At 44.3% G+C, this 24,649-nt stretch overlaps 1 protein-coding gene across 1 annotated transcript in view; it reads left to right on the top strand.

Annotated features, from left to right (window-relative positions):
- LOC134911794 (GTP cyclohydrolase 1-like) overlaps positions 1-10,822 on the top strand; it is a 34,575-nt gene extending 23,753 nt beyond the window's left edge. The window contains exons 4-6 of the mRNA XM_063919827.1: positions 2,477-2,508; positions 5,957-6,041; positions 10,337-10,822. Coding sequence (XP_063775897.1) covers positions 2,477-2,508; positions 5,957-6,041; positions 10,337-10,463 — 244 coding nt within the window. The 3' untranslated portion in view covers positions 10,464-10,822. The remainder of the gene's footprint in view (positions 1-2,476; positions 2,509-5,956; positions 6,042-10,336) is intronic.
- Positions 10,823-24,649: the final 13,827 nt, after the last annotated feature.

The raw sequence follows: 24,649 nt of genomic DNA, 5'->3' as shown, positions 1-24,649 counted from the left end.
GGGGGTTGTGCTTACAGCCCAACACCGTGCAGGACGTTTGGCATTTGCCAGAGAACACCAAGATTGGCAAATTCGCCACTGGCGCCCTGTGCTCTTCACAGATGAAAGCAGGTTCTCACTGAGCATATGTGACAGACGTGACAGAGTCTGGAGACGCCAAGGAGAACGTTCTGCTGCCTGCAACATCCTCCAGCATGACCGGTTTGGCAGTGGGTCAGTAATGGTGTGGGGTGGCATTTCTTTGGGGGGCCGCACAGCCCTCCATGTGCTTGCCAGAGGTAGCCTGACTGCCATTAGGTACCGAGATGAGATCCTCAGACCCCTTGTGAGACCATATGCTGGTGCGGTTGGCACTGGGTTCCTTCTAATGCAAGACAATGCTAGACCTCATGTGGCTGGAGTGTGTCAGCAGTTCCTGCAAGACGAAGGCATTGATGCTATGGACTGGCCCACCCGTTCCCCAGACCTGAATCCAATTGAGCACATCTGGGACATCATGTCTCGCTCCATCCACCAACGCCACGTTGCACCACAGACTGTCCGGGAGTTGGCGGATGCTTTAGTCCAGGTCTGGGAGGAGATCCCTCAGGAGACCATCCGCCACCTCATCAGGAGCATGCCCAGGCGTTGTAGGGAGGTCATACAGGCACATGGAGGCCACACACACTACTGAGCCTCATTTTGACTTGTTTTAAGGACATTACATCAAAGTTGGATCGGCCTGTAGTGTGTTTTTCCACTTTCATTTTGAGTGTGACTCCAAATCCAGACCTCCATATTTTAATAAATGTGATTTCCATTGATAATTTTTGTGTGATTTTGTTGTCAGCACATTCAACTATGTAAAGAAAAAAGTATTTAATAAGAATATTTCATTCATTCAGATCTAGGATGTGTTATTTTAGTGTTCCCTTTATTTTTTTGAGCAGTATATATATATATATATATATATATATACTGCGTATATATTCTGTGTATATATATATATATATATATGCCATTTGCACCGCGGATGTATGAGTGCTGTGGGTTCTAGCCTATTGTTTATATAAAATTTTTGTGGTCGCACTTTTTCTTGCACCCCTATTGTCCATATGTAAATTACATTTTAAGAAATTCCCCAGGTGTTTATTAACTGATATGCTTGGGTGTGGTTCCTGTCTCTTTAAAAGAGGGAGACAGGGCCTAAACCCATGATAGAAGCATACTGTGTATTTAAAATCCAAAAGATGCCTGAGAGCAATGCTCAGATTTTTGAAAGTCAGTGTAGGGACTGACCAAATGAGAATGGCCGTGAAGTGGCTAATCAGCTTAACAAACTAGTGCAGTATTTTGGAACTAACAGTCCCTGAATTCAGATGAATTAGAGTTTGAAGTGTTAATATTCGGTGAGTGCTGAATTTGTATGATTCTTTTATTTAAATGGTGTGGTCAGAAATACCACTGGCACAGCGGATGTATGAGTGCTGTGGGTTCTAGCCTATTGTTTATATATATATATATATATATATATATATATAACAGCGAGAATAGGATTACGTGAGCGACCAATGGAGTTGTGACTATATATATATATATATATATATATATATATATATATATATATATATATATATATATATATATATATATAGACAGCGAGTGGTTTTTTTTAAACAATAAAATACCAATTTATTTCAAAAAGTACACTGATAAAAAACCGTTACAGAGATTAAAATATAAAAATGGACCACAGTGATAAAATCCTGTAGAAACTTAAAATCATTATAAAAATGGGAAAAAATGTTTTTCCACAGCAAAAAAAGTGACATAGAAGAGACAAAAGGATCAGATAATGGTAGGTGTTCACCCCTTGATGAAGTCCACAGGACGAAACGCGTTGGGCATCTCTGACTCTACCTCAATCTAAAGATAAGCTACCATTATCTAATCTTTTTTGTCTCTTTTATGTCATGTTTTGCTCCCACCTCAGAATCAGCCCCGTTGTGTGTAGGAGATATGTATCCAAAACAAATATGTTGGACAAATAAAAACCTATAGTTAAAACCAGGTCAATTCCCATCAGTCGAATCGGTACCAAATCAAAAGCCATAAGTCATAGGCAATAAATAGATGGATAGTTCAAAGTAGGTATCAGCAACTATCTAATACGCAGGTCAGAACACAGAATGTATAGAGGGCATCAAGTAATGATAGGGCTGGACCTGTACATGAGGTGTACAGTCTGGTACAGGAGCTTAAGAGAACGCAGACGAGGTAGATGTCCCAGTAGTATACTGGAGAGATGTTACGGTAGGGACAGATGGTTTAAGTCCTTTATCATTTCAATATCATAGCCCACTTAGCACACACAGACAGTTTAGCCCTTGAACAAATGGTAATAACGCAGTGGAAGGGCCTTACAAAGTCTGAAAGATGCACTGATACATTGATCACGTGTTACCAAAAATATTACTGTCATTTTTTTTCCCTTCAGAATTGTTGAAATCTTCAGCCGGAGACTACAAGGTTTGTTCACATGAATTTGTAGTTATTATTTGAGGCATTTACAGTATGCATACAGCACATATATCATATTCTTTCTAAGCTCACTAACGGCGGATTTTCGTGTTACCCTTTACATTATTATTATTACATTTTATTTATAAGGTGCCACGTGTTTCGCAGCGCCGTACAAAGGACAGTACAGGGAGACAAAACATAGCATTACAGTAAATAAATAACAGAAAGAGTACAGGTAACAGAGCACCACACGTTCTCAAGACATAATACAGCTAAGATGCAAGTATTGATGGAGTGATCATCGTACTACTAGAGGCTGGTGGCAATAGATGGAGATGAGCCTTGACTAGCAGGATAAAGATGGTCGTTGAGTAGGGGAGAGCTGCGAGTGAAATGTGTTGAGACGAGGGCTTAGATAACAAGAGGAAAGAGGGCCCTGCTCTGAAGAGCTAACAATCTAGTGGGGAGGGGCGACAGACAGATGACAAGAGGTGCAGGCAAGTGGGAGGTAGCCTGATGGCAGTATTCAAGCAAAGCTGAGATGTTCACGGCATGAGGCAGGGGGGTGGAGGCGCGGCATAGAATACATGTTACATGTTGTGAAGATAATGGGTTACAAATCTCTCAGGCACAGTGGTAGATGAAAAACCAACAGTGGTTTATTGAACAGAATGTTATAAACAGCTCAGCACACCTCTGTAATCCAATTCTACATGACAATTCCCACCACAAACTCCTGACAGAACATTACTTCTAAAGGCCCGTACACACTGGTCGATATATCGGCCGTTCTCCTGAACGGCCGATATATCGCGGGACCGTCGGCCAGTGTGTACGGCCGATACGTCTGTGAACTCCGTTGTTCACGGACGTATTGCGTCGGCCGCGCAGCACAGCCGACGGCCAATATATCTACCGATATATTGGCGCGTCGCTGTGTGTGTACGGGGCGGTCGGCCGACCGCCCGTACACATGCTGCGGCGGCCGGCGGTGATTGACAGCTGAACTAGGCGGGCGTGTGTACACGCCCACCCAGTTCATGACGTCAGTCCCCGACGGATCGAGCAGTATGTATGCTGAACACACTGCTCGATCCGTCCATAGATATATCTGCAGATCAATTGATCTGCAGATATATCTATTAGTGTGTACCCACCTTTAGTCAAGGAGCATAGAATCTCCCTTTCAGCTCTCTGGTTAGCTCTATTTATACCCCCAGAAGCTTCATATTGCAGGGGTGTTTGATTTCTTTGTCTAAGGATCTTACAGCATTGGAATACAATACATATTCTAATCAAGGTGATTACATCAGTCAGAGAGACACCTTGTCTGGCCAGTTCACTGTTGGACAATAAGGAGTAAACAAAAAGGGACAATGGTGCCTTTTATGACTCACCCTTTGAGTGTCCACTGTAGTGTAAAGGGGAGTACACACGGAGAGATCCGTGTTTAAGATCTGCCGTGTGTCTGGCCCCCAGCAATAGCGATGCGCGGCCCCGCACATCGCTATCGCTGGTGCTAGATTGAGCCTGCATGCAGGCTTAATCTAGCGGGTCGTTCACTTTACCATTGTGCTGAGCGGGGTAGAGATGTGTGCTGAGAGGTTTGTGTTAAGATCGCTCAGCACACATCTCTCCCCCCCTTTAGTTAAAAATAGGAAACTAGGTTTAACATGAATACATTATCTAAAGGGTAACAGATAACATAACACAATTGCATATATTAACAATATTAAGATTGATTTAAACACAATGGGCCTAATTCAGAGTTGATCGCAGCAGCAAATTTGTTAGCAGTTGGTCAAAACCATGTGCACTGCAGGGGGGCAGACAGGGGCGGATTGGGAACAAAAAGTGGCCCTGGAAAAATTTGTACTAGTGGCCCAACATGGGCAGCACCAGAGGTGGTCTAGCCATGGGCCATGGCAGCAGCACCCTCCCCCCAAGACTTTCCAGATAGTGGAGATGTCCAGCATCAAGGGGGCAGTTAAAAAGAACTAAAATTTAATATTATGAGCACATTATATGATACACCTTCAGAATTTAGGAAACTATATCATTCTTTAGAAAGATATATTTTCTTGCTTATTACACCAACCGTATCCCGATCACTATTCACTCAATCTTATATGTCAGCCAAGCAGGCAGACAGAGCATACACTAGATCATCTGCAATCACAGGCTAATTGGCAAAGTAATTTTCATATATGCAAATTATTTTGCATCTTATTCATTGTCTATAAAAAGGACTACATGTCCTCAAACAAAACAGGCCCCACGGATGCGTCGACCCACCGGGAATCTTCCCTCAAAGCCCTATGGCCAATCCGCCTCTGGGGGCAGATGTAACATGTGCAGAGAGAGTTAGATTTGGGTGGGGTGTGTTCAAACTGAAATCTAAATTGCTGTTTAAAAATAAAGCAGCCAATATTTACCCTGCACAGAAACAAAATATCCCACTCAAATCTAACTCTCTCTGCACATGTTATATCTGCCCCCCTACAGTGCACATGGTTTTGCCCAACTACTAATAAATTTGCTGCTATGATCAGCTCTGAATTACCCTCATTATTGGGTAAGCAGCAATGGACATGTTATGGAGAATGAACAAATAGACTAACTGAATGTATACGGATATGGGTATAAAAAGTACATATTTGACATGGGAAATGAGGCATAGCTATATTAATTGTCACAGACTTCTCATTTCATCACACATGTAATAAACTACATATACATAACTCAACCACTAAGGATAAAAACACGGACAGAAATGCTGGAATTTTAACTTTCTGAAATGTATTACTGACAAACAATATTTTTAAATTTACATTTTTAAATGGTGGCAGCACTAAAGAACGGACAGGTAGAACCAAACACACACACATAGAACCAAATGTTGGTGTTCACTCTCAATTCCACAACCCACATGTTCAGGTGGTGTAACCATTTTCTGTCCAGCAAGGAGAGCGTTCCCACTAAGCCTAAAATTGAACTTAACAAACAAGCTACCATTCTTTACCGCAACGCACACATGAAAAACTATCCAAAAGAAAACGGGTGGGAGGTTGGGAAAACCAGAACAAAGAGGCAGATATTCTGCCTCACACCACTATTAACTCCAAACGCTTCTTCCCACTTAACTACTAATGGCTGTTAAAACTAAGTTGACTCCCTTAAAGGGGAAATACCAGCACATTATTAAAGTGTCAACACTCAAAACCCTTCGTGGTTATACTGTCAGCCTTAAAACGTATCTCTGAGGAAAGGATACTTTCCATACTGAAATGTTGGGCTATGTGAATCATTTCAGCAATGTAAATATGTTTATTTAATTTTAAAGCGTTTCTGTTCACACTGCAATGATTACAATTTCAATGCAATTTGGGCACATTGTGTCCTGTTTTGATGGCCGTCTAAGCGCACATCATTAAATCATTTTATTTACTTACAGTTCAGGAGCGTCTCACAAAACAAATTGCCCTAGCAATTAATGAGGCTCTGCAACCAATGGGAGTGGCTGTTGTCATTGAAGCATCGTAAGTAAGCTCTTCCTTGTATTAATGAAGAGTAAAAAATGCAGATATGTGGCATGTGGAGCATATGAAATGTTGGGTATCTAGGTGCGACTCAGAGTCATACCCGTCCTAAGATGTATCATCACTTGTGGCCTTGTTGATGTAACTTGGCGGCAAGTGGGCATTCTTGTGTAGGTGGAATTGCGGGCTCTTCAGAGGCGATCAGACGAAGAGATGGTGGGAACGTGCGCCAATAGTGATGATAGTTACCTGCACAACTGGATGCATTGAGACGGTGCAGCTGCAGGAATGCGTCCAATGCTAAATACCGGAAGAGATCCACATTTATTTCCAGTCAAGCAGTGTAGCTACATCTGCAGGCGACTCAGAAACTACCCATGAATGCCCTATACAAAACATGACTTATCTAGACTAGAGATGTACGCCGGACCGTTTTTGCTGGTTTTGGTTCTAAGTAATCGGTCAGTTTTAGTTTTGGATTTCAGCCGTGACTGGTTTTGGATTGTTTCCAAAAACTGCCCCCCAAAAAAGCTAGAATCACATAATTTGAGTCTTTCTTATTTCTATAGTATTATTAACCTTAATAGCCGTCATTTCCACTCAATTTTGACCACCTCACAGCTCACAATATTGTTTTCATCTGCTTAGGCCAAATACTGCAGCGAGCTGGCTGGTTACTAAGTGACAGTGCAGCGGCACAAACACACGGCAGTTTTCTAGCACATCTAAGAAATATTGCCATACAGCAGCGGCAGCAATGAAAAGTGGTGCATGTGAAATGTTGGGTAACTGTGATTCAGCCTGTCAATCAGGCAGAGGCGATTGCAGCCCTGAGACTGGGTTCCCGGGCGCACTCCGCAAAGAGGTTCAGGCCGCGATTGCTGTTGCAGAGATCCAGTCTGTATTAGGCCCTAAAGCTGCCACATATCTCATGTTACTCCTGTGATATCAGCTCACTAACAACTGTCCGAATGAGAGGATCATGGAAGTTAACATGTAATAGGTCACTTCCACACAAAAGACACTTTTATAAAATGTACCTAGATCATACCTCCCAAATGTTTCAGATTTTGGAGGGATAGTCCAGTTTTTCAGGGAGTGTCCCGCTGTGTGTGTGGGGAAGGGGGCAGTTAGGAGACCCTCTCTCACTCACTCTTAGAGCAGCAGTGAATAGACGCGTCTGTTCACTGGGAAAGAGAGACAGGGGGCATACCAGCAGCTCACAGAGCCATAGGTGGATCCAGGGGGGAGGCACTCGGGCCCGTGCCCAAGCCCCCCCCCCTGTCGTTTCTGACTTCTTCTTTTTTTCAAAAGGAGAACAGCAGCAGCACTACTGCTATTTCCATCAGTCAGATAAAAGAGTTGTCAGGCACTAGGACCCACCACGGCTCTAACAGCAAGTCCGTGTGGTAACCAATGGGGAGGCTGGAGCTGCACAGAGGCCCCCTCCTCTGTTGACACGCCCCTGGGAACGTGGCTCTCTCTATACAGTGAACGGGACCCCGGGTCTGATGACCCGAGTTACCCGTTTACACTGCCTTGTATCCCGGATTCATTTCGGACCAACCCGGGTTGAATTCCAATGAATTTAAACATGTAAAAGAATAGACATAACACAACATAGACAGCATAGATTATTTATTAAACATCCCAATGTGATTGCTCGAAATAGCAGAATGAGGAGAGGGTGCCTTACAGTTGCCAGAGGGGTGAAGTGTCATACAGCTCCCTTAGAAAATCTCCTTACTAGAAGTACCGCAAATGTAGGCATATCACACCCACTTAATCAGCCTTGTCAAACCTCCCTTTCAGTCAGTTGTTAGGATGATAATGCCTCACGTGTGTGTGCAGAATAACTAGATAACATACACTAGTGCAGTAATGTTGAAATAAACAGTGTATACATAAATTGCACTCACAGAAAATCATATAAATCAAGGATGCCGCAGAATGAACAGGTACTAGCTGCCTACCAAATGCCCAGATAAAGGGCCCGATTCAGATATACAGTATATAGTATTGCACAACTGCAGAGGAACGTCTGTGTAATGCCATACAACGAATATGCGAATGCTGCAAGAGGCGTCTATAGGACACACCTGCGATCCGAGTGCTGCATCCAAAAACACAGCATTGGATCACCATTGAGACTATTGGTCGCTACGGTCACAGCCCTCGGCCATCTGCGTAAGCCAAAGCTTACTCAGACTGGCTGTCAGAACGCCTCTTCCAGGGCCAGAAAATCTGCGTCCAAACAAACAGAGCCTGGCCTCTGCATTCCTACAAACCGGGGCAACATGCCCTCATTTTATAGAATGGTCCCCATTCTGCCCCCCCGAACGCTGCAGCATGTCAGTCATGTTGCTGCTAATAGGGGGGGACTGCGAGCGATCATGCAGGACTCACTTTGCACGTGCACAGAACGGATCCTGCATGTCCAGCTCCCCCATCATCAGGTTAGTGCATAAGCCAACAGGTTTACGAACTAACATGAATCAAGCCCATAATCTGCATATACAGAACACTGATCTCATGGTTACACCTGGTTCCTGGAAAGGAAGCTATTCAGGTCAGCAGTGATGGTGAATAAGACCAGGTCCCCAGGGTGCAGTAGGTGCATCTAGTAAAATGTTTCGAACATAAGTTCTTTTCCAAAAGTGTTTCCCTACATGCCTTTAGCAGCTTGTATATGGTAGGAGGCTTTATTCCTCTTTTGAGTGTATGAGTGAATCTTATATGTTTACTTTATAGGATGCACCTGAATGGGTGTAGTACGTGATGCTGGCGGTCGGGCTCCCGGCAGCCAGCATACCAGCGCCGGAATCCTGGCCGCCGGCATACCGACAGCTGGGTGAGCGCAAATGAGCCCCTTGCGGGCTTACTGCGCTTCCCACGCTGCGGGTACGGTGGCCTGCTACACGCACCACGCTATCTATTCTCCCTCCAGGGGGGTTGTGGACCCCCAAGAGGGAGAAAATTTGTTGGTATGCCGGCGGTCGGGATTCCGGCACTGGTATGGTGGTCGTTGGGAGCCCGGCCGCCGGCAACCTCAAGACCACCCCACCTGAACATGGTTTGCTTCTTATAAGTGTTAGTATTAAAAAAAATCTTGAAAAGAAAAATATCTTGAAAAGATAGAAAAAAGATAATGCACTAGATGCATACTGGCCAACTTTTGTTTTCTCCTTTCCAGGAGAAGCCCAGTGAAGAGACACTGCTGGGCACTCAGGGGGCAGGGCACGGTTCTGATGTAATCAAGTTCCGCACCCACTTTTGCAAACCGCTGCAATTTGCGGGTCTTCTGGGAGAAGGGCGGGGCTAAAATGATCCGAATTGCATCACTAGGATGCGGGAGATCTGCTGCTCTTCCGCAGGTGTGGGGGACTACCTGAAAAATTGGGAGTCTCCCACAACTTCCGGGAGAGTAGGCAAGTATGACTAGATGCAGTCTCTCATTTTTTTTTTTAAATGATAAGACCCTTGAACACCTGTTGGGAGACTGTAGTAAGAGCGTCCCGAGCCTCTTTCCTTCATGCAACAAGAACAAAAAATCATCTGTGTACACATATCTGGAGAAGGGGAATCCCCATAAGAAAAGGTTTCTACAGACTTGATTTTGGGTAATAATGGACTATCTGTACTTTCTCTTCACCTCAGTACTCTCTCTTTACCTCAGTGCAAGCTTTTCCCCTCCTTTAGAGATTTCAGTGTGAGCTATAGCATAAGTGGTTTTAAATTTTTTTTTTTTTTTTTTTAATGCAATACTACACTGTGAGAATTGTTTTTTCCCCACTTTGTTTACACATAAACGGATGACGGTGGAAAAGTATTGAATTAAATGTGGTGGCAAACAGAGGGCGCTATAAATATACAGTATGTACTATTTTCAAAAAGAGGGCAATTACAATGGATTCTCTCCAGTTAACAGTATGTTAACGCCAACCAATATTCTATATATCAGCTACATTTGCATACAAGACTCATTCAATTAAATATAGCACAGTACTGATGTAATATTAAAGGAGTATGGGTTTATATTTGCACATATAAATTGCATGTCATCTTAAGCAACTAAACTAATCATCCTCAAAATGTACTTATGTAAAGGGTACAACCAGCGGTGGAACATGGCATCAACGGCCAACATAACACAATTTGTTGGGCCACCCTCCCAGAAGAGGCTTGGGAGGGTGACCGACACTTGTGATAGCTTTGTCACACCTTATAATGGATAAGTAATTGATATCAGTAAATGAAGGAAGGAATATGTAACGCTCGGCTGTGGTTTCCCCTAGGCACATGTGTATGGTAATGAGAGGGGTGCAGAAGATAAATAGCAGAACTATAACTAGCACAATGCACGGAATCTTCAGAGATGACCCCAAGACAAGGGAAGAATTCCTTTCACTGATCAAACAATAACCAACTACCACTACAATGCAAAGTATTGTATGAAACACAATGAATATGCAAGATGTATTATGCCTTAACAAATGGTGCTCTACAATTTTTTTTTTCTTGTTTTAAGTATAATAAAAACTAATAATATTGAGGCCGATTCTGATTTGGAAGTAAAACAAAAACGCAAGTAACTTTGTATTTGAAACAAACCATGTTGCAATGCAAGGGGAGCAGATACAGTTATATATTTTCTGTGCAGGGTAAATGCTGGCTGCTTTTGCATGTAACCCACACGTTAGCTTTATTTTTACACTGCAATTTGGATTTCACTTTGGACACACCCAAATCTAAGGGGGACATGTACTAAGCAGTGATAAAAGTGGAGAAATTAGTCAGTGAAGACGTTGCCCATGGCAACCAATCAGCTGCTCTGTATACTTTTATAGTATGCAAATTATAAATGTTACGTCAATGCTGATTGGTTGCCATGGGCAACTGCTCCACTGGCTCACTTCTCCGCTTCTATAACTGCTTGGTACATCTCCATCTAAATCTCTCTGCACATGTTACACATCTGCCCCACCTGCAGTGCAACATGTTTTGTCCAGGGGCACAGTTACTTGCTTTTATTTTGCTTTACTTCCAAATTAGAATCAGGCCCTGTCTTTAGTTTCTTGAATAACTTGTGCAAGTGACTGATCATTTGGTTGGTTATATTTAATAAAATTCCTAAAAAGGAAAAGTGGGGGTGCTTCCTAAGGCAACCAATAAAATTCTAGCTATAATTTTAGAATGTAGTAGATAAGTGATAGTTAAAATCTGATTTGTTGCTATGGACAACATCTCCACTTTACCCTGTGTTTTTTTTTTTGTTTTTTTTAGATGTTTTAGTAAATTATCTCCATATATGTATTTTGTAGACAAACAATAATGGACTGCCATTTTTATGAATGCATAGTATTGCACTTAACAAACTCAATGTAACAATAAAGATTCTTTAACAAAAGCTTTCCAGCTATTTTTTTTCTTGATTTTATCTAAAAAATAAATTACAAAAAATAGATACTATTGTGTAAGTGACATGTATCAAACCTTCTAAGGAGAAGTTATCCATAGCGTCCAATCGGGTGTAGTATGGTATGCCGGCGGCCGGGCTCCCGGCGACCAGCATACCGGCGCCGGGAGTCCGACCGCCAGCATACCGACAGTGTGGCGAGCGCAAAGGAGCCCCTTGCGGGTTCACTGTGCTCGCCACGCTGCGGGCACGCGCCACGCTATTTATTCTCCCTCCAGGGGGGTCGTGGACCCCCCACGAGGGAGAATATCTGTTGGCATACCGGGTGTCGGGATCCCGGCACCGGTATACTGTGCACCGGGTTCCCGACATTCGGCATACTGAAGACCACCCGTCCAATCAGCTTCTAGCTAGCATTTATCAAGCACATTCTATAAAATGATAGGTAGCAGCTGATTGGTTGCTATGAGCAACTTCTCCTCATGTCCATTTCTCTACTGTTTAGAAGTTTGGATAAATCTCCCCATATGTCTTTACTGGCACCAAGGGGGAAGATTAGGGTTAGGATGCGGGTAGGGAGGGTTAAGGTTAGAGGGTGGGGAGAGGGGAGAACACCCCTTGCTCACCCCTGTCGGATTTTTCACCAGCGGGATCCTGGCGTCTGTATTTCGAGCTCTGAGATCCCGTGCAACAGGATTTCATACTGATCCCGGATCTTCAACCAATAACTGGAATTAGAGGACTGCCTGAGGGATTTCCTCTACCACTCTCCACCCCTGTAACGCCCATGCCCCCTGCTACCGCAGCTGGGAGTCTGTGTGCTTATCACAGCTGTCACTGGCCAACCGGGATCTTTAACGCCTGTTCAGTGTACTGCTAAGCAGCCCCTTTTACAATGAGTCCCAGGTCAGTGCTGGCATTGCAGGCCAGACATGGCTCCCCTCAACTCTGGCCACAACGGCCAGCCCAGAGCAGGGGAAAAGAGGCAGTATAGTGGCGATATATTTACCCCAAAAGTACATATCTTTAAATGGACCATGTATAGACTTAATTAGAATTACGGTGATCCTTCTGAAATGTCACCAAACCAATATATATGATCTTCTGGGTCTTTTGGATTGTCATCTCTGTTTTAAAGGTCACCAATTCAGCTAGCACCATCTTGTGTCAGAATGACACATTACAACGACACAATGGAGGAAAACAAAATAATCTTTATCGACAGGAGCTGTGACTGGAATTAGTAGCTTCATCAATCCTGCTGCTTCTTTCTAAATTTCAATAAAAAGGAGTATAAAGTCAAATTATCTCTCTCTATGAATAACGTGTATTACGGTCTAAGTATATTAACATTAAAAGTGTATGCATCTTTTATTACCCGGAGGAATACAACGATGCTGAAGTTAGCTTCTTATTCAGCCTGCTTCTTATTCACTTCTTATTCACTTCTTATTCGAGCTCCAGCTTCTTATTCAAAAAATTTAGTTTTGCAAGGGTTAACTAGTCTTGGGCCACAAATTTGACACCTGAAATCAACAGAGGGCGGTCACTTACATATCACCCACTTGTATTTTGTTTGGCCCAATGCTGTTTTGGGCATGAAATACACTGGCAAAGTGGGCACACACACCATATTTGACCATTTCGAATAAGTAGCTGTAGTTTTGCAAGGGTTAACTAGTCTTGGGCCACAAATTTGACCTCTGAAATCAACAGAGAGTGGTCACTTGCATGTGACCCACTTGTATTTTGCCTGGCCCAACGCTGTTTTGGGCATGAAATACACTGGCAAAGTGGGCACAAACACCATATTTTACCATTTTGAATAAGTAGCTGTAGTTTTGCAAGGGTTAACTAGTCTTGGGCCACAAATTTGACCCCTGAAATCAACAGAGGGTGGTCACTTACATATCACCCACTTGATTTTGTTTGGCCCAACGCTATTTTGGGCATGAAATACACTGGCAAAGTGGGCACACACACCATATTTTACCATTTTGAATAAGTAGCTGTAGTTTAGCAAGGGTTAACTAGTCTTGGGCCACAAATTTGACACCTGAAATCAACAGAGGGCGGTCACTTACATATCACCCACTTGTATTTTGTTTGGCCCAATGCTGTTTTGGGCATGAAATACACTGGCAAAGTGGGCACACACACCATATTTGACCATTTCGAATAAGTAGCTGTAGTTTTGCAAGGGTTAACTAGTCTTGGGCCACAAATTTGACCTCTGAAATCAACAGAGAGTGGTCACTTGCATGTGACCCACTTGTATTTTGCCTGGCCCAACGCTGTTTTGGGCATGAAATACACTGGCAAAGTGGGCACAAACACCATATTTTACCATTTTGAATAAGTAGCTGTAGTTTTGCAAGGGTTAACTAGTCTTGGGCCACAAATTTGACCCCTGAAATCAACAGAGGGTGGTCACTTACATATCACCCACTTGATTTTGTTTGGCCCAACGCTATTTTGGGCATGAAATACACTGGCAAAGTGGGCACACACACCATATTTTACCATTTTGAATAAGTAGCTGTAGTTTTGCAAGGGTTAACTAGTCTTGGGCCACAAATTTGACCCCTGAAATCAACAGAGGGTGGTCACTTACATATCACCCACTTGATTTTGTTTGGCCCAACGCTATTTTGGGCATGAAATACACTGGCAAAGTGGGCACACACACCATATTTTACCATTTTGAATAAGTAGCTGTAGTTTTGCAAGGGTTAACTAATCTTGGGCCACAAATTTGACCCCTGAAATCAACAGAGGGTGGTCACTTAGATATCACCCACTTGAATTTTGTTTGGCCCAACGCTATTTTGGGCATGAAATACACTGGCAAAGTGGGCACACACACCATATTTTACCATTTTGAATAAGTAGCTGTAGTTTTGCAAGGGTTAACTAGTCTTGGGCCACAAATTTGACACCTGAAATCAACAGAGGGCGGTCACTTACATATCACCCACTTGTATTTTGTTTGGCCCAATGCTGTTTTGGGCATGAAATACACTGGCAAAGTGGGCACACACACCATATTTGACCATTTCGAATAAGTAGCTGTAGTTTTGCAAGGGTTAACTAGTCTTGGGCCACAAATTTGACCTCTGAAATCAACAGAGAGTGGTCACTTGCATGTGACCCACTTGTATTTTGCCTGGCCCAACGCTGTTTTGGGCATGAAATACACTGGCAAAGTGGGCACAAACACCATATTTTACCATTTTGAATAAGTAGCTGTAGTTTTGCAAGGGTTAACTAGTCTTGGGCCACAAATTTGACCCCTGAAATCAACAGAGGGTGGTCACTTACATATCACCCACTTGATTTTGTTTGGCCCAACGCTATTTTGGGCATGAAATACACTGGCAAAGTGGGCACACACACCATATTTTACCATTTTGAATAAGTAGCTGTAGTTTTGCAAGGGTTAACTAGTCTTGGGCCACAAATTTGACCCCTGAAATCAACAGAGGGTGGTCCCTTACATATCACCCACTTGATTTTGTTTGGCCCAACGCTATTTTGGGCATGAAATACACTGGCAAAGTGGGCACACACACCATATTTTACCATTTTGAATAAGTAGCTGTAGTTTTGCAAGGGTTAACTAGTCTTGGGCCACAAATTTGACCCCTGAAATCAACAGGGGGTGGTCACTTACATATCACCCACTTGAATTTTGTTTGGCCCAACGCTGTTTTGGGCATGAAATACACTGGCAAAGTGGGCACACACACACCATATTTTACCATTTTGAATAAGTAGCTGTAGTTTTGCAAGGGTTAACTAGTCTTGGGCCACAAATGTGACCCCTGAAATCAACAGAGAGTGGTCACTTGCATGTGACCCACTTGTATTTTGCCTGGCCCAACGCTGTTTTGGGCATGAAATACACTGGCAAAGTGGGCACAAACACCATATTTTGCCATTTTGAATAAGTAGCTGTAGTTTTGCAAGGGTTAACTAGTCTTGTGCCACAAATTTGACACCTGAAATCAACAGAGGGTGGTCACTTACATATCACCCACTTGTATTTTGTTTGGCCCAACTCTGTTTTGGGCATGAAATACACTGGCAAAGTGGGCACAAACACCATATTTTACCATTTTGAATAAGTAGCTGTAGTTTTGCAAGAGTTAACTAGTATTGGAACACAATTGTGAGACCTGCAATCAACAGAATGTGGTCTCTTACATATCACCCACTTGTATTCTGCCTGGCCCAACATTGATTTGTGAATGAAATACGCTGGGAAAGTGGGCACAACCACCATATTATAATTTACCATTTTGAATATGTAGCTGTAGTTTTGCAAGGGTTAACTAGTCTTGGGGGACATATTTGATACCAGAAATCAAGGGTTAGATTAGCTCCTTATTGCACAGGGGAGTCATAGAGAGCCTATGTTGAGTTAAAGTTGTCTGAAGTCAGCTCCTATCCTTGCTTGAAGGAAGCTATACTCAGCAGGATTGGGGTGACGGGTCCCAGCAAAGCCCAAGAATATTATGAGTTGCAGCTGAACACATCTGAGCCTCCAGTGGTCAAACTGGCATAATTGGCCAAACTGAGTAAAACCTGGTTACAGACAGATAAAAACTCTGGAAGTGATGGCTCTAAATGGGTCTGGGACTCCAGGTTGACAACAAAAAGGTCGACACACCTTAGGTCGATGCCAATTGGTCGACACACCTTAGGTCGACATGAGTTTTTTATGTTTTTTTGGTGTCGTTTTCTTCGTAGAGTGACCGGGAACCCCAATTAGTGCACCGCTTCGCTCGCCATGCTTCGGGCATGGTGCCTTCGCTCCGCTGCGCTTCGCTCCGCACAGATTACTGTTCCAATCGTAGTCCACGTGAATGAAAAGGTTCCAAAAAAGAAAAAATTTGTGAAAACTCATGTCGACCTTTTTCCATGTCGACCTTGTTCCTGTCGACCTTTTGTCCATGTCGATCTAAGGTGTGTCGACCAATTGGCATCGACCTAAGGTGTGTCAACCTTTTTGATGTCGACCTGGAGTCCGGATACCCTCTAGACCAGGCTATACGGGTATTAGACCGTGGTGTAAAACACTGGGCCTTTGCAGGCTGACCCCCAGACAATTGAGGAGCTAGCAGTGGTGATTGAGAGGTACCTGACCCTGGGAAATTTTAATAAAGCCAAGCAAGGGTTACAGCCAGTACCTAAGCCCAGTACCCAGATCCCCCATTGTTAAACCAAACAGCCCGTCTCCAGTCATATGTTTTGAGTGCAGAGAGCCCAGTCATGCACAGCGGTACTTCCTAAAGCAGGGTGAGCTAGTGGATTGCAGCTCAGGGAAAACAGCACAACCTGTATTCAGTATGGCGCTTGGAATTATTTCCCCAGCTGAAACTACCGTTTCATCTGATGGTACAGATTGAAGGCTGGGATATCTGGGCCTTGGTTGATACTGGCAATGAATTGTCTATCATCTCTGCTAACCTGGTTCTTCCCGGGTCTGGCCAGGTTGTGCTTCTGGTAAAGATGCTATGTATACTTGGTGACATAGAAGAATGCCCATGAGTGCACCTGCCGGTGGTGATTAAAGTAAGACCAGTAAAAATGGTAGTCACAGTAGCTTCCAAACCTCCTTATCCACTAATCCTGGGCCAGGACTTCCCACTGTTACAGGAGTTTGTTACCTGGCATGACATTGGCAGACAGACAAAGGTTAAGCTGTCGCAGGGGCCAAGATCTACTGGAAGCCAAGGTTGTATGACTGTAAAGCCCTCTCTTGCCAGTGAGATTGGGACACATTAGTCCCACATTTGCGAAAGAGTGTCTTTGCAGGACTTTAGGCGAGATCAACATAACGATGGCAACTTGTCCAATACTTTTTAAAATGTGGTAGTGGTAAATGGTAAGGTAAACTCTGCTTTACCACCTGAAGGTGTACCTTACTTTATGTGAAAAACAATTTGTTTTACCTTGTAACTTATTTGCAAGATAAAAGGGTAGACCAGTTGCTGATTCCCCGAAAACACGAGCAGCTGGTATTGAGGGCGGCTCACATGCATTTATGGGGTGGCCATTTAGGGGAGAGGAAAACTCTCCAGAGTATCTAGCTATGGTTCTCCTGGCCAGGCATTCATGCTGCAGTAAAAAAATATTGTCAGGAATGCCCAGTGTGCCAAAAGAATGCACCCCAGACAGAATTTAGGGCGACCTTGGTTTTCCTGACAATAATTTCCATGCCTATTGAGACAATTTTTATAGATCCGATAGGGCCAGTAGAAAAATCGGATCATGGGCATCAGTATATATTGGTGATGGTGGACTACTCCACCGGGTACCCGGAGGCCATACCACTATGTAACATGAAATCTAGCACTATTGTCCGGGAGTTCTTGATGCTGTATACCCGTCTAGGAATACCAATAGAGGTCCTGACCGACTAAGGTACCCCCTTTTGTGTCTAAATTAATGAAATACCTGTGTCACCTGTTAAAGATGGATAGAATTACCATTTCGGTTTACCACCCGCAGACAGACGGCTTGGTTGAATGCTTTAACAGAACCCTTATGCAGATGATGAAAAGGGCAGTGTCACAGGAGAAGCGAGATTAGGACCTACTCTTACCTTAGCTAATGTTGGCAGTTTGAGTGGTACCCCAAGCCTCTTTTATTATTATTATTATTATTATTATTATCCTTTATTTATATAGAGACTTTATATAGAGACTGTATGGGGTTTAGACCCTTCAAACTCCTCTATGGTAGACAACGCAGAGGGATACTAGATCTATTAAAATATGGGTGGGAGCAGAAATTGTCCCAAGGGGATGCGGTCAAGATCCCGCCGGACGGAATCCCGGCGGTCGAAATACCGACGCCGGAACCCCGACCGGCACAAGACCGACATATTCTGCCTCCGTGGGTGTCCACAACACCCATAGAGGGAGAATATAAAAGTGTGCCGAGCATAGCAAGGCACTGTGCCTGCAGCGTGGCGAGCGAAGCGATCCCGCAAGGGGCTGCGTTCTGCTCGCCATCCCAGTCGGGATTGTGTGGTCGAAATTCCGGCGTCGGTATTTCGACCACCGGGATCCTGTCCAGCTGGATTTAGTACTGATCCCGTCCCAAGAGCCAAACATCGTTCAGTTTGTGTCCCAATTGTATGGCTGTCTAAGGCAAATTGCGCCACTTCTGACCAAGCATATGGTAAGAGCTCAACAGGATCAAAAACGCAGTCATGGCATTACTGCTGTCAACCGGACTCTCAATAGGGGCAACAAGGTACTGATACTTGTGTCTAGGTACGGCAGGAAGGTAGAAGGAAAGAGGTAAAAGTCTACCATGTGAATTTGTTGAAGCCTTGGAAAGTGCCAGTCATCCCTCTTTAGTAGCCATGAAAACCCCAGAATGTCAGGTGCCTACTGAAGTAACTTTGAGTCCTAGCCAGAAACAAGAAGTGGTAAACTTAGTAGCACAGTACCAGGTTGTGTTCTCTGCCCTCCTGGGGAAAACTCAAATCATACAGCATGACAATGTTACTCCACCCAGGGGGGGGGGGGGGGGGGGGTGTGTGATAAAACAAAGGCCATATTGTATATCTGGGGCCCAACAGGCAGCAGTAAAACGGGAACTGGAAATGATGCGGCGCTTGGGGGTCATAGAGTAGTCAAACAGTGAATGGAATAATCCCATTTTTCTTAGAGCCCAAGCCTTTTGGAGCTTTGAGATTCTGTAATGCCTTCAGAAAGTTAAATAAAGTTCCTCGGTTTGATTCCTATCCTATGCCGGGGTTGATGAACTAGTACAAAACTTAGCAATAAGCCAGTATCTAACTACGCTAGATTTACTGAAGGGGTACTGGCAAATTCCTCTGATGGAAGCTGCCAAAGCAACAACAGCCTTCTCTACCACAGTGGGTTTGTTCCAGTCGAACCTTCCAAAGGTGGATGCAGTGTTACAGTCTCTACAGGCACAAGGGTTCACAGCTAACCTGGAGAAGTGTGCCATCATAACTGTGGAGGCAAAGTATCTGGGGTATATTGTATGCCAAGGGTAAGTTAAACCTCAACCCAGCAAGGTGGAAGCAATCTTCACATGGCCTAAGCTAAAATGTATGTCGCAACTCAGGATATTCTTTGGTCTGGTGGGCTATTTTTGTAGGTTCAGGGGTGGAACTTGCAGCGGTGCAACCGGTGCAATGCACCAGGGCCCCTCCACGATGAAGGGGCCCACAGCCGAAGGCACTACAATGAGTCAGACTGACTCATTACATGCCACCTGCCGGCGCGCTGCAAGCCAGTTCCCCTTAACAGAATGAGGCTGAGCTGGTGTGCAGAGCTGCAGTCTGGCCAGAGGGGGAGGAGGATGCAGTGGAGGAGTCTGGAGAAGGAGAAGGGGCCATCTTCCCCTCTCATTCACGGGTAGCCCAGCTGTTTCTTTTTGCTACCGGAGCCGGAGCATCACGTGACCATGCGGCTAAACTGTAGAGCAGGCCTGGCCAACCTGTGGCTCTCCAGCTGTTGTAAAACTACAAGTCCCATCATGCTTTGCCACAGTTTTGCTATTAGGGAATGCTAAAACTGTGGCAGGGCATGCAGGGATGTGTAGTTTCACAACATCTGGAGAGCCACAGGTTGGCCAGGCCTGCTGTAGAGTATCTGAGATAGTGCAGCAGCATTCCTTGTAAGGCGGTCAGGCAGCTGTGTGTTTATTTATTTTTATTTTATTATACATTTTTCTAATTGTACATTTCATCCTGCAAACTCAGAATCGCGGACCTCGAAGAGGCGGGGCCTACATTGAGAGGGCGGAGATTGGGAGGTGGTGGGCGGGGTTCTTACAGTAAGCTGGTCTCTCTGCAAATAGTAATGGTGACTGTGCAGTGACATATAACATACAGCACAGCATAGAGTGACCCCACTAAGGCAGCCAGGCACAGGGTCATGTGTTGTCACCCAGGGTGCATGTGCTGCTGCTGGCTGCATGATGCATAGCGTGGGCATCTGTCTCCATGGGCCTTGTGTATCCTTGTACAAAGGAATTGTCCCATCTTTATACAGTGAGAAGTCTCCTGAGTTTTTGTGGGAGTTGGATACAATTGGCCGACAGTTATTATATTGATATTCATTATGTCGACATGAAGAACTGTCAACAAACAGTCCCTTGTGATATAGCAGTTTCGTACTTTATACCGGTGACAGCAGTGCCTTTTTCTGGATCACATTGCATTTGCGATATCTCAGCAGTGTTCTGGTGAGTATTTTCCCCATTATCCCTAATCCTTTCCCTAGTAGCTAACCTTAACCTTTTCCCCTCCCCACAGCCTAACCCTAGCCACCACCCCAGTGCCTCACCCCCCCCCCAGCAGCCTAACCCTAAAACTTTACCGTAGTGCCTACTATATTGGCGTTACGTGTAAAAGGAGCTCTACTGTGTGGCGTAATGTGTATAAGGAGCTCTACTGTGTGGCGTAACCTGTATAAGGGGTATTACTGTGTGGTGTAACGTGTATAAGGAGCACTATTGTGTGGCGTAAAGTGTATAAGGACCATTACTGTGTGTTGTAACGTGTATAAGGAGCTCTACTGTGTTGCGTAACATGTATAAGGAGCAGTACTGGGTGGAGCAACGTTTATCAGGAGCACTACTGTGTGGTATAACGTATATTAAGAATACTACTGTGTGGCGTAACATGTATAAGAGGCACTACTGTGTGTTGTAATGTGTATAAGGAGCACTACTGTGTGGCGTAACGTGTAGAAGGAGCTCTGCTATGTGGCGTAATGCGTATAAGAAGCAGTACTGTGTGGCATAACGTGTTTCAGGAGCACTACTGTGTAGCGTAACGTATATAAGGAGTACTACTGTTCAGTGTAATGTAAATCGGTGTAATGTAATAAGGTTGCACTACTGTGTGGCATAATTTGAATTGGTAGTACTATTGTGTGCCCACACCCCTTTTTTAATGAGACCATGCCCTATTTTTTGACACACATGTTTTGGATCTTAGGGGGGCTGGGGCAACGCATTTTGTTGCACCTGGGCCCACCATGGTCTTGTTCCGCCACTGTGTAGGTTCATGCGCGAATTTACCACAGGGCAGCATCATTCACTAAATGTCTGAGGAAACAGTCCCCAGACAAGATCTAATCACAGATGTGCTAAATGTAGCACATCTACAATCATGTACTGACATGCGGGTGGATGCCCAGCACAGGGATAGTCCGCCCCGCATGACTGGCCCTAGCCCCCCACTCGCACAGGTACAAAACCATTGCACGGTGGCGATGATTTTGTACCTGATGAGTAGCTCCCTGCCAGCGAAGCTCCTTCACGCTGGCAGTCCGCTACTCGCCACAATCCGGGTCGCAGAGGCTGTGTGTAACACCACTCAGCTGCCTCGGGCCACCCCCCAACAGTCCAGACAGGCCTCTGTTGTCCGGACCGCGGTTCTAAAGCCGGTGGCATGCCCCTTCCCACCACGTGACCGGCTCTGCCTGTCAATCAGGCAGAGGCGATCGAAGCCCTGAGATGCTGATAGAATCTCACTGGGCTCCCGGAGTGCGCACTCCACAAAGTAATTCAGACTGCGATCGTTGCCGCTGCAGTGATGCAGTCTGAATTACCCCCTAGGCCCGCAGAGACTACTTTGCAGAATTTAAGAAAAGCTTTGTGCGCAGCGCCTGTATTGCAGGCTCCTGATTTCAGGTGTCAAATTTGTGGCCCAAGACTGGTTAACCCTTGCAAAACTACAGTTACTTATTCAAACTTGTAAAATATGGTGTGTGTGCCCACTTTGCCAGTGTATTTCATGCCCAAAACAGCGTTGGGCCAAACAAAATACAAGTGGGACATATGTAAGTGACCACCCTATGTTGATTTCAGGTGTCAAATTTGTGGCCCAAGACTAGTTAACCCTTGCAAAACTACAGCTACTTATTCAAAATGGTAAAATATGGTGTGTGCCCACTATGCCAGTGTATTTCATGCCCAAAACAGCATTGGGCCAGGCAAAATACAAGTGGGACATATGTAAGTGACCACCCTATGTTGATTTCAGGTGTCAAATTTGTGGCCCAAGACTAGTTAACCCTTGCAAAACTACAGCTACTTATTCAAAATGGTGTTTGTGCCCACTTTGCCAGTGTATTTCATGCCCAAAACAGCGTTAGGCCAGGCAAAATACAAGTTGGTCATATGTAAGTGACCACCCTCTGTTGATTTCTGGTGTCAAATTTGTGGCCCAAGACTGGTTAACCCTTGCAAAACTACAGCTACTTATTCAAAATGGTGTTTGTGCCCACTTTGCCAGTGTATTTCATGCCCAAAACAGCGTTAGGCCAGGCAAAATACAAGTTGGTCATATGTAAGTGACCACCCTCTGTTGATTTCTGGTGTCAAATTTGTGGCCCAAGACTAGTTAACCCTTGCAAAACTACAGCTACTTATTCAAAATGGTGTTTGTGCCCACTTTGCCAGTGTATTTCATGCCCAAAACAGCGTTAGGCCAGGCAAAATACAAGTTGGTCATATGTAAGTGACCACCCTCTGTTGATTTCTGGTGTCAAATTTGTGGCCCAAGACTGGTTAACCCTTGCAAAACTACAGCTACTTATTCAAAATGGTAAAATATGATGTGTGCCCACTATGCCAGTGTATTTCATGCCCAAAACAGCATTGGGCCAGGCAAAATACAAGTGGGACATATGTAAGTGACCACCCTCTGTTGATTTCAGGGGTCAAATTTGTGGCCCAAGACTAGTTAACCCTTGCAAAACTACAGCTACTTATTCAAAATGGTAAATTATGGTGTGTGTGCCCACTTTGCCAGTGTATTTCATGCCCAAAACAGCGTTGGGCCAGGCAAAATACAAGTGGGTCATATGTAAGTGACCACCCTCTGTTGATTTCTGGTGTCAAATTTGTGGCCCAAGACTGGTTAACCCTTGCAAAACTACAGCTACTTATTCAAAATGGTAAAATATGATGTGTGCCCACTATGCCAGTGTATTTCATGCCCAAAACAGCATTGGGCCAGGCAAAATACAAGTGGGACATATGTAAGTGACCACCCTCTGTTGATTTCAGGTGTCAAATTTGTGGCCCAAGGCTAGTTAACCCTTGCAAAACTACAGCTACTTTTTCAAAATGGTAAATTATGGTGTTTGTGCCCACTTTGCCAGTATATTTTATGCCCAAAACAGCGTTGGGCCAGGCAAAATACAAGTGGGTCATATGCAAGGGACCCTACTCTGTAGATTTCAGGTGTCAAATTTGTGACCCAAGACTCATTAACCCTTGCAAAACTGAATGATCTGAATAAGAAGCTGGAGTTCGAATAAGAAGTGAATAAGAAGCTAGAGCTTGAATAAGAAGTGAATAAGAAGCTGGCCGAATAAGAAGCTAACTTCAGCCTCGTAGGAATACAAGTATATATTTAGGAAGTAGAAGTCCTGGGCTGTGACAGCATGAATGTGTAGCAAAGAGAGATGCAGTTAGGATCCCAGAGTTCATATAATCCATATGGCCATACTTCTCGTATAAAGTCATTTTCTGTGCAATTATTTATAGAGAAGTAACCTTACATTTTACACCACAGGCATAAGTCTTATTCTCATTGCTAAACACATTTTAATGTCTAATTGCCAATTATTTTAATTAAATAAAACCAGGCAATTAAGGCAAACCTATACCACTGTCAACCTCTTCCCTTTGCAACAAGGTTGCCCTCTTTCTGCTTGAACCCAGTGCAACTATATTTAATACTTCAGATGCTAATTATCCTATATACACTCTTAAGTAAATGAACACAAAACAATGCACAGAAGGGAGATAAGACACACTAAGTTAAGGCCCATATAGACGGGCCGATGCGGGAGAGATGTGTGCTGAGCGAACCGTTCAGCACACATCTCTCCCGCCGCTCAGCACAGCGCGATCTGTGCTGAGCGTGGGGGGAGACGGGGGGCCGCTCATTTCACCCAGCGGGTGAAGTGAGCGACCCGCTAGATTGGCCTGCATGCAGGCCAATCTAGCACCAGCTATCGCTATATGGGGTACACACGGAGCGATAATGCTCAAATTCTAAGCAATCTAGTCAGATTGCTTAGAATATCGCTCCGTGAGTACCCCCCCTTTAAGGCACTTTTTCTTTGAAATCTGGTCCTCTAGAACCTGTAACAGGTCATGTTATGAGGCTTCTCTAAAG

Source organism: Pseudophryne corroboree, chromosome 4, assembly GCF_028390025.1.
Source record: "Pseudophryne corroboree isolate aPseCor3 chromosome 4, aPseCor3.hap2, whole genome shotgun sequence".
In the NCBI taxonomy this organism is placed as follows: domain Eukaryota; kingdom Metazoa; phylum Chordata; class Amphibia; order Anura; family Myobatrachidae; genus Pseudophryne; species Pseudophryne corroboree.
The sequence above is the reverse complement of the archived record's forward strand: the minus strand, read 5'-3'. Positions and strand labels throughout refer to the sequence as shown.